General features: G+C 45.3%; 1 protein-coding gene across 1 annotated transcript in view; it reads right to left on the reverse strand.

The window, feature by feature from the left end:
* Positions 1-9138, reverse strand: part of LOC116566624 (60S ribosomal protein L22-like) — a 93457-nt gene extending 84319 nt beyond the window's left edge. Inside the window, exons 1-4 of the mRNA XM_032301213.1 lie at positions 9086-9138; positions 8676-9031; positions 8489-8602; positions 7931-8123 (exon numbers count right to left, since the gene is read on the reverse strand). Of these exons, the coding sequence (XP_032157104.1) occupies positions 7931-8123; positions 8489-8602; positions 8676-9031; positions 9086-9138 (716 nt within the window). The remainder of the gene's footprint in view (positions 1-7930; positions 8124-8488; positions 8603-8675; positions 9032-9085) is intronic.
* Between the last annotated feature and the right edge of the window lie 2247 nt (positions 9139-11385).

An 11385-nucleotide genomic window follows, 5' to 3' on the forward strand; every position in this document is an offset into this window, starting at 1 on the left:
TTGACCTCGTGATCCACCCGCCTCGGCCTCCCAAAGTGCTGGGATTACAGGCTTGAGCCACCGCGCCCGGCCTCTAAGTACTTTTCAAAATTTCTGATTTGTGTTGTTCTTATGATCAGAAAACAAGTTTTAATAATATTAAAATAAGTTTTAAAATATATATATTTTACTACACGTTGTTCCTCTTTGGCATTTATACCACCCCTAATCCTGAGTATTTACACGTACTTCAAATACAACTCTGGAACTTCAGATGGCTTTGTTAACTGAGTCAATGCCATTCCATCCGAAAGGAAATTATAGAACTATTTTCAACTCAATTATACATCACTGCAAAATATTTGAGGGCAGCTCTGAATGCTATAAGTGAGTTGTGATGCCATCTATAGTAGCCCTAAAACTAATCTTCAAATTGATTCCTGAAGTCCAACACACTTAACATTTCTCTTAATAAATATTTACAGACTGCCGGCTGTCTGTCAAGCACTATTCTAGGTGCTAGCAATTCCGCAGTGAGCAAAACAAACAAAAATCTCTGCCTTTATGGAGTTTACATTCTGTTAACAAAATTCAATGTCTTCTAAGAGTGAGGCAGCACACAATGGGCTCAAAAGAGCTCAAAACAGGCCAGGTACAGTGGCTCACGCCTACAATCCCGGCAGTCTGGAAGGTTGAGATGGGCGGATCACTTGAGGTCAGAAGTTGGGAGACCAGCCTGGCCAATATGGTGAAACCCTACCTCTACCCAAAATACAAAAATTAGCTGGGTACGGTGGCATGCCTCTGTAATCCCAGCTACTAGGGAAGCTGAGGCAGGAGAATTGCTTGAACCCAGGAGGTGGAGGTTGCAGTGAGCCAAGATTGCGCCACTGCACTCCAGCCTGGACCACAGAGACTCTGCCTCAGAAAAAAAAAAAGTACAAAACAATTACTAGTGAATAAAGATCATGGCAGGGCATGGTGGCTCATGCCTATAATCTCAGCATTTTGGGAGGTCAGGGCAGATGGATCGCTTGAGGTCAGGAGTTCTAGAACAGCCTGGCCAACATGGCAAAATCCATCTCTACTAAAAATACAAAAATTAGCTGGGTAGGGTGGTACACACCTATAATCACAGCTACTCGGGAGTCTGAGGCATGAGAATCACCTGAACCCGGGAGGCAGGGGTTGCAGTGAGCCAAGATCACACCACTGCATTCCAGCCTGGATGAAAGAGCAAGAACCTGTCTCAAAAAAAAAGATAATAAAAACCAACAAATTTCAAATGCACTTAAAATAGTTTAAACTATCTCAAATTTCAGCTGAGCTACAGGAGATTGAAAAATTCCTTTTGGTTGGCAGCAAGCCAAAGAACTGGAAGCCATTTGAGAATTCAGAAGTAGCTTGGGATCCTGCAATACTTCATCTATGTAAGTCTCAGCAGCAGTTTATCCATTGCTTAAAGTCATATGCGTGGCCAATAATCAGGAAATAGTTTACTATTATATTAGCTCAAAGTATTATTCATTAGGTAAAAATAGATTGTGTCTCACCACAGCACCACAGAAGTTTATTCCAGATCTTACTTTCCCTCCTATCTCATAATGAACTAACTGTATCATCATCCAGAACAAGCTAGCAAATGACCATGGTAACCTTATTTTATGGTCTCACACTATCTCACTAATTATACGTATATAGTCTATACAGTCTTCACCACTAAAGTTACAGAGGTGTTTCAGTCTCTTTGGCTGAATCTAACATTAACAAGCCAAAAACCAGAAGCAGCTTGTAGAAGCAAATTGCTTTGCCTTTGCTCCATATTAGTATCTTCTGATATCAATAAGCCATCACAGAAACATGTCACTTATCATCAAACAAACCATTCACTGGCTTCTGTCAATACCTCCCCTCTACTTGCGAGAATAAAACAAATCTCAAAGCACAATCGGAATCATAAACAATTACAATGCAAGAAGGTCACTGAATAAATGAGTCTAGGACCTACATTTCAGAGAAGGGATAACCAATGCCTGGGGCAATTATGTGGCTAGTCCAAGATAAGACATCTATTACAATGAAAGAGCTAAACTGAAATCCAGATTTTTTGCCTCCAAATCACGTGCATTTCTCAATCACCAAGGTAAATCTACTTCTATTTTAAGGCTAGCAAGTATTGTTTCTAAGTCAAAGTCTAGTATCAAAAGGGCAAGAATATTATGAGATGCAGTAGGAAGGAGACCAGGAGCAGACCAACCACAGATCAGATCAGGTATGTACCTCCTTCTCATACACTAACTCCTCAGATTATGATGCAGAAAATACTTTAAATTTGTAGCAATTGTATTTGACCATCACTTCCTCTGGTACCTCCTCTAGCAAAAAAAAAAAAGCCCGAGACGTGACTGAAATCCATTTATTAAAATTATATGCAGCAACAACCGAATTGGGAAAAGCAGGCTCGCAGAAGGGAAAGCTATATAAACCTGGGTTAATTCTTACTCATTCTCTAATTCAGCTGAGATGTCAACTTCTTTTAGAAAGCCCTACCTCCTTCCCCAGACTACTTTTACAGCAGAGTGATCCCTGTACTTGCCTCATGGTATTTTGTCTACCCGTCTGGACCAAGTTCTTTGAGAGCATTCTACCTTAGCTCTTCAATCCTAGATCTAGCACTGAGTGTAGTAACACACAGTAAGTGCTGAATTAATGAATTATAAGCTTGCCACATCTATTGAAGCCTCAATATAAATGGCAAAATGTGGCAATCCTCTCCATTGATTTAAGATGTGGTTTTCAAACATTTTTTAGAAGACGTTTTGTTTTGTTTTAAGAGGGAGTCTCACTCTGTAGCCCAGGCTGGAGTGCAGTGGTGCAATCTTGGCTCACTGCAACCTCCACCTCCCAGGTTCAAGTGATTCTCCTGCCTCAGCCTCCTGAGTAGCTGGGATTACAGGCAGGCACCACCACACCCAGCTAATTTTTGTATTTTTAGTAGAGACTGCAGGGCCGGGTGTGGTGGCTCAATGCCTGTAACTCCAGCACTTTGGGAGGCCAAGGCAGGCAGATCATCTGAAGCTAGGAGTTCGAGAACAGCCTGGTCAACATGGCAAAACTCAGTCTCTACTAAAAATACAAAAATTAGCCAGGGATTATGTGCACGTAATCCCAGCTACTCAGGAGGCTGAGGCAGGAGAATCAATTGCACCTGGGAGGTCGAGGTTGTAGTGAGCCAAGATTGCACCACTACACTCCAACCTGGGTGACAGAGCAAGACTCTGTCTCAAAAGAAGTAAAATTAAAATTAAAAATCTTATCAGAAACCCCAATGTGGAAAATCAATGCATCTGTCCTCAGTTGGTTTAAACTCTCATGGTTTGATAGAAAATACTGCACTTTGATCACTTCTTGGCTTTCTAGCTAAGATCAGGTATAGCAAATACCTTACTCCGAAACTCATAAACCTAGAACAGGAAGTAGCAGCAGCTGAGCTATAACTCAGACATCTGAGTAACTTTCTCCATCTTGTATCTGTCACCCTCTGTCCTCCTATAGGAGGATCTGTACTGAATATTTGACGTTTTCTTGATGGTGGGGCTTAGGAGGAGAAAGACTGCCGACCACTAAATGAGCTATAGAATTCTGGTTGCTAATTATAGTGGTATTACGCTTGAGGCCTTGCTAACTTCTGAACAAGCAGGAACATGCATTCAATCAACAGGCCTATGTCTTAAGGGTCAATAAGGTAAAGATAACCTACTTGTCTATCAGTATGTGGCTATGAGCTAATTAAAACAAAGTACAGTATCACTGTGTTCTAGATTACTCCACAGAACCTTATTTCTGTATACAGACCTTCCCCTGGCTCTCAAATATAGAGGAGTATTCTTCCTCCCATTCTCACATACGGGCTTGGTGAGAAATAGCCAGCATAGTAAAAAAGGCATTCACGGGCTTTGGAGTCAGTCATACCAGTCTGAATCACAGACCACAATTTACCAGGAGAACCCTGGAAACATTACTTCTCTACACTTCAGTTTCCTCATCTGTAAAACACACACAATACCGACTACCTTATTAAAATTTTCCAGGGAATTAAATAAACTCATGCATGTCTGGCTCCCAGAATAGTAGGAACTCAGTGAATAAGTACTATTATTAATTATTCAGATTTAGCTTTGGTAGAAAGGCAAAAGAAAAAAAAAAAAAGAGAGAGAGACAAAAAGTGTTATTGGCTTCAGCCTGTTAAGATAAAACTGAAAATCAATACAGAAAAAGGAAAACTATAATACCAAAAAAAGCAACAGGAATAGTGGTTTTTAATATATACATGTCATATATCTGTGACAAACTAGCTAAGAACACGAGTTATTTTCTGGTTGATACAGGTCTTTCTCAAAGTTAGCTCCTGCAAAGAACCCACTGCCTGATTTTCTTAACTATATTGGCTGCCCCAAAACAGTAACTAGACTCCCCAGTGTCAGCAACCCTGGCAGAAATTACACCCTGAAGTCTTTCCATAAAGAGGGAACACCGTGTATTCATAACAAATTGCAAAGTTGTTCAAGTCAGAACTACTTGGATACCTAAATTCAAACTCATTTATCTTGAATTATCTGAAGGGTGAGCAATTTCAATCTAAAGAGCTAGACTTTTAAGGGGTGCCCAAGAACCCCCCTGAAAACGTAAACAACAGTTCCTATGTATGCACAGTTTTCTGTGGAAAGGGTCCATATAGCTTCCATCAAAATGTAAAAGTTTGTTTGTTACCCAGAAAAGGTTAAGAATCACTGATAATATTCTCCACAGAGCCTCTTGAAACCACATAAGGATAAGTTGGGGTGAGCATATCTCAAGGCAAATATTGTACAGCGCTAATATCTATAAACTTCATGCTGGATTATGTTATGAAAAGTATGCCTATTTCTCCATTCCTTTAGCACTTTTCATATCAGAGTTTTTCTTTTTCCAGCCTGCCCTCTGCCAGGCCCGCCATCATCTGCTTCTTTTACGCCAAAGGCCATTACCTGAAATGGCCTTATGGGTACCACCATGCAATACTGACACCTACTTTGAAGCAAGTTCCAGTTTACATTCAAATCCACTATTGTTAACATTTCTTATTTCTGATTTGTCACTTGAACACTAAGTATAAATGAAGGACATGGTGCCATGCAAATCTTTCTAGTATTTTTACAAACGTAAAATACCATCTGGCCAGGTGCAGTGGCTCACGCCTGTAATCCCAGCACTTTGGGAGGCTGATGACGCCCTACAAAAAATTACCTGGGAGTGGTGGCACACGCCTGTAATCCCAGCTACTCAGGAGGCTGAGGCATGAGAATCACTTGAACCCAGGAGGCATAGGTTGCAGGGAGCTGAGATTGCGCCACTGCACTCCAGCCTGGGCGACACAGTGAGACTCACAAAAAAAAAAAAAAAACAAAAACTTATTAATTCAAGGCAAACACAACCATATCCATGTATTTTGAGTGTCTGGAGATGTACTCAAGCCATGAAAAGCACAACTCCAGCTATGCACTCCTGCCAAGATGCTTAACTGTTATCAACTTATTGAACAATGACCACTTGCGTCAAATACAAACTCCCATACTCCCTCAGGGTAGAAAAGTAGAACTGCTCTATTTCAATCCTTTTTAATCAATACCCCATTACCAGTTGATAACACTTCACCACTGGTATATGTTCCGATGAAATCTACAACCTACACTTCATCTGCTGTTCATATAATAAAATTTTCCATTTTAGCAATTGTAACCTTTCAGTGTGTAAAAGCAAAGAGAAAATATTAAGAGCTGTGAAACACATCAAGAGGAAGATTAATTTTAGCTTCAATGGCATGAGGTAAAGTAAAAACCTAAAGCCACATAAAACTTAAGTATTCCATATTACTACAAATAGATTTAAATGATCTATATTGGAAATTACCCTTAAATTTAGCTCTTTAACAACTGCTTTTTATTCAAAAGAAAATTAAGTTTCAGCTTTTGTAACTACTTGTATGCTGCAACCAACTCAGAGCTTTTATAAATCCTTCTATGAAATGCACTGAGAAAAAGTATACTTGAAACACTTAAGTCACAACTCTTTGTGTCCCAAAAAGCCACCAAATTCACCAAGCAGTGTCACATTCAGCACTGCAGTTTTTTACTACTTTGTATATGAAGGACACCTACTGTAGGTTTCCCTTCATTTCTGTTTAACTGCCTCAACAGCTCAAAGATGCAGGTAACGAATAATTTACTTGGTGGTACAATTCAATTCAGAAACTTAAAAGTCCTAACCGAGTATAGGCAATCAAGGTAAAAAAATGAAATTAGAAAGTAATTTAAACTGACAAATTATTAAGATAGGTTTAAGAAATCCATCACTGAACTCTGCCGTGAAGTAAGCAAACCAGTCAACCTTACCCCTTCTCCCCTCACCGTAAAGCAACTAGAGACATTGACCAAAACTAACCACGTTTTCTATAAGCAACACGAACTTATCAATGCACTTTCTCATCGGTGAACAACTCCTAACTGAACAGAATCACGCAGGATAAAAACATTATGAAATCAGTACACACATCACACTGGAATGGAATTCATCTTTGCACTGCGCCACGGTGCCTGGATTGAAAAACGTGAACTATATTTAAAGAACAGAGAAAACGACACTTGACAAAAACCAAACAATGACCTGAAATGACTCTAAGGGAGATTGTTTTCCCGTCTCAAAGTAATCTATACAGACAAGAATCAAACTACCGTCTGTGAAATAATCTGGGGACCTCACAGCAGTTAGCTTCTTACTTGCTCAAACACACACCCTACAATCTCTAAAACTCAAACACACGATGACACAAATACAAAAACACAACACATCTAACATCCAATCATTATTTATTGATTTACACATATACAGTGGGTGTAGGGAGGAGGGGATGCATGATGAAATGTTATTCTCAGGTACGCAATACCTTTCTAAATCTCCACGGAATTCATGAATTCAACGTTTTACCCTCACCGTCTAGTTTTTGACTAAAAGACCTCGTCACCAAGTCTTTTCAATCAAAGCTGTCCAAAATTCTACAATCAAGCAAATAACATGAAATTAGAAATATTCAATACTAGACTTTCCTCCAGAAGCCCTGGCAACTCTCTAGACATCAGGCCTATGAAGAGTAAATGAAAGCCCATTAAAAATATTCAGCCTAACACAAATTTTCCAAGAAGTGAGACTTTCGTGGGTGATGGGTAATGTCAGTGAACTTCCTCTTCCTTTAGAAAGGTCAAAGACAGGGAAGCGTCCAGCGTCACATTTCCTCAGATCTCGTTCTACCACAAACCACATCACAATTCTCCCATTACTAAAAAAAATTATCCAGAGGGATTGCTTTCTGTACATTTTCACCTTAGACTGAAAATCCAACTTACCTCGGAAACGAGCTGATTAGTTTTAAACAAGAAATTTACTGATAAAGTTTATTATGTACTAATAATAATTAGGGAAGCCCACTGTGCCCCGCTGTAGGGGGCGCCGAGGGGAGGTGAGGAGGAGGAGGGTGTAATCCTCACAATAATCAGAGAAAAGCCTTCCCTGCAGGGTTGGTCCCAGGCAACAAGCAAATTCTGCCTAATAAAGGGAGAGAGGGTACCTTAGGGGAGGAGGAGGGGTGAAGGGTCCCCCAACTCTAAAAGGAAGGGGCTGCAGAAGCATGGACAAGTGGAGCTAGCTTTCACATATTGCAGAAGGTCTGGGGTTCCCTCTGCAGTGCTGCCGCCGGACACCCCAAGAGCTCCGGCCAAGCCCAACGCAGGAGGAGCTTGAGCGGCAGCCCCTTTCCTGGCTGGGCAGTGGCGGTCGGCAGGGAGGTCCCTGTGCTGCAGGGTACCCCTGGGCTGCGACGACGAGAACCGAAGCGCCTACAGGAAGGTGAAAAGGATACTGTTGGGGCGCCTGGCTCTGGAGGGCCCTGATGTTCGGGTGAGGAGGGGGGGCCGCCGCCGCCGCCGCCGCCGCCGCCGCCGCCGCCGCCGCCGCCGCTGCTGCCGCCGCCGGGTGAGGAGGCGGTACCGCTGCTGCCGCCGCCGCCGCCGCCGCTCCGGTGCCGGGTCCGGTTCCTGCTGCAGTCGCTGTGCCTGATTTCAGAGCCGGTTTCTGCGGTAAACTCATGGCAAAGCGAAGCCACCAACCCCCCCAGAGCAGGACCGGGCGCGCCGGGGTGCAGGGGCCGGGGGCAGCGGGGGGGGCGGGATGGGGGCAGACCCGGGGAGGCGGCGGGAGCTGGGGGCTGGGGGGAGCCTGGGAGGAGGAGGAGGAGGGGGCCGGGGCCGGTCACACACGCCCGACGCCGCCGCCGCCGCCGCCGCCGCCTCCGCCGCCGCCGCCGCCGGCAGCAGCAGCCGCCCCGCGGGCCAGCACCACCGGCTGCCGGTCTCCGTGACAACGCGACCCCAGGGGGGGGGGCCGGACCCGGCGGGGGCAGGAGGCGGAGAGACCGGACCTTTCACGGCAATATCCTCATGGGCCGGCAGCGGGGGATCTTTATCCCCCTCCCCGGGGGAAGCGGCGCCCTTCTCGGTAGCGGGGCTCAGGCGATGCCGGCGGATTTTCTTCACTCAACGAGCAGAGCATCCAACATGGCGCTGCGGCCGCCTCCAGCAGTCCGGCAGGACGGCCGCTCGGAAAACTTCGGGCTTTTTCGGAATCGCTCGGGAGGCCGAGGGTGGGAAGCCTCTTCGGCTCTTTCCGGAGACTGAGAGGGGTCGGGATTCTTCGGAGACGCTCGGGTGCGTCTTCGGCCTCCGTTCGGGAGCGCTCAGGGGCTAACTCGCTTCCTCGGCAAAGATCGGCGACGGGGGCTTCTCGGGCTTGCAGCGGCGCGGGTGCGGGGCGGAGGCAGAGACCAAAGGCGAGGTCTGGCCTGCGAGAGTCTTTCCCTACCGCCCAGCCTCGAAAAACAATGGTAATGGCCTCGGAGCCTGCTGTTAGCTGGGTCCTGCCTGTAGGGACGGAGAAGCAGCGGCGAAGAGAGAAACCCCGGTTCCTGGGGAAGGAACCGCTTAACCGGAATGGAAGCCGCTGGATAGGGACCCGCTACCGGGACTTCGCAAATGCCACCCTCCGGCCCGTAACCACGCATTTCACACCCATTGTGTCGACACTTCTTCCTCAGACGCTCTGAGAGGTGAATGGAATGAGGAGACCCATTTCCAGAGGACACTGAGAGGAAAAGTGACTGGCCCAAGGTCACCCTGCCGAGGAAAGGACAGAGCATAAATCTAAATGCCACCTTCGTCCGGATGAACCTTGCCACCTCCCAAGTTGGCTGGGGACATGATCTGAGCCGCCATATCTAATTAGCAGCCTTAACTGAACTCTGCGGATGGATTCTAACCTAGGCCTTCCCCAGGACTGGAGCGCCCTTTGACCAGCAGCCAGTGATCAGCTCCCCAGTGTCCTATGCTGGATGACATTTGTTGATAAGGTTTTTCTTCCCAGCTAGACCTGCCAAGATCACTCCCACCCCCACCCCTCAGCAGGGGCCTCGTCCTAAGCTCAGTAACATTGAGTGGGAAAGAAGGGCAGGCATCGGCCAGGCGCAGAGGCTCACACCTGTAATCCTAGCACTTTAGGATGCCTAGGTGGGTGGATCACTTGAGGTTAGGAGTTCGAGATCAACCTTACCAACATGATGAAACCCCGTCTCTACTAAAAATACAAAAATTAGCCGGACGTGGTGGCAGGCGCCTGTAATCCCAGCTACTGGGGAGGCTGAAGCGGGAGAATCGCTTGAACCCAGGAGGCGGAGGTTGCAGTGATCCGAGATAGTGCCATTGCACTCCAGCCTGACAACAGAGTAGACTCCATCTCAAAAAAAAAAAAAAAAGAATGGCAGGCATCATGGAGAAATCAAGTTTTAATAATAGTTACCAGACATAGCACTAAGCACTGTACCCTTCCTTATCTCAAGCAGTCCTGTGAAATAGGTAGTATCCATTTTACAAATGAATAAACTGAGACTGGGGAGGCTCAATACCGTCACACAAGAGAAAAGCTGAGAAAATTATGACTCAAAATGCACAGAAGACTTTCCCGAGGTCGGGTGAACAGTGTGGTTGGCAGAGCTAAGATTAGAGTCTAGTTCTGCTATCCTGCTTCACACTGCCTTCCTTTGTCGTTGCTGTTGTTTTGTTGTTGTTGTTGTTGTTGTTGTTGAGACGGAGTCTCGCTCTTGTTGCCCAGGCTGGAGTGCAATGGCAGGATCTTGGCTCACTGCAACCTCGGTCTTCCAGGTTCAAGTGATTCTCCTGCCTCAGCCACCTGAGTAGCTAGGATTAACAGGCATATGCCACCACGCCCGGCTAATTTTGTATTTTTAGTAGAGACAGGGTTTCTCTATGTTGGTCAGGCTGGTCTCGAACTCCCGACATCAGGTGATCTGCCCGCCTTGGCCTCCCAAAGTGCTGGGATTACAGGTGTGAGCCACCTCGCCCAGCCTGTTGTTGTTTTTAATTCACACAAAGCTCTACACATAGCAGATGCTTAATTCGAGACAATCCCTGGGAGCCCCAAATGCTCCTGCTGAGATAAAAGGGTATCTGAAAGAGAGTGATACCACAACCCCCTACAGCGTTTTTCTAGCTAGGGTTCCACAGTTTCTGACATTGAAAAGGAAGCCTCATCCCCCATCTCCAGACTGGAAGACAGCAGCTCCTTCATACTGTGGCATCTTAAACTGTCTAGATTTGTAACACCTGATTATTTAGGATGGGATTTTCTGCTCCTCTCCTGGCATGACTGGCTTCAGGAAGAATTCCCTAGTGGTCCTTCAGTTCCCCAGATTCTGCTTTCATTTTCTGAGATCTCAGGCTTCCTTATCCCAATCAAAACCTGCTTCCAGGAAAGGATTTGACTTCTCATTTACGCTAGGGTGATAACAGGCTGATAATTGCCTAATTGTTATTCTTTTCTGAGCTAGTTTCATTTTCTAACTTAATAATAGCTATAAGCATCAGGCGATTACTGTGTGCCAGTCTTAGCTAAGCACTTTATGAACCTTATCTGTTTTAAAAGGGATAGACCTTGGGCAAAATAATGTAAAAGTCTCTGATAAGATTCTGGCCACAGGCAAACAATGGAGGATGTTTGTAGGGTGCAAAAGCACAAAGATAGAGAGCTCTTCTTTCATCCAAAAGTGTGGTCCTGCTCAACACCTCCCATTTGCACACAGCAGCTAATATATACATAGTTGTTTTGTTGTTGTTGTTTCGAGATGGAATCTCGGAATCTCGTTGTCTCCCAGTGAGAGCATGATCTCGGCTCACTGCAACCTCCGCCTCCAGGTTCGTGATTCTCCCACCTCAGCCTCCCAAGTAGCTGGGATTACAGGTGCACACC

Source organism: Sapajus apella, unplaced genomic scaffold (assembly GCF_009761245.1).
Source record: "Sapajus apella isolate SASKATOON/1434 unplaced genomic scaffold, GSC_monkey_1.0 scaffold43, whole genome shotgun sequence".
NCBI classification, from domain to species: Eukaryota; Metazoa; Chordata; class Mammalia; order Primates; family Cebidae; genus Sapajus; species Sapajus apella.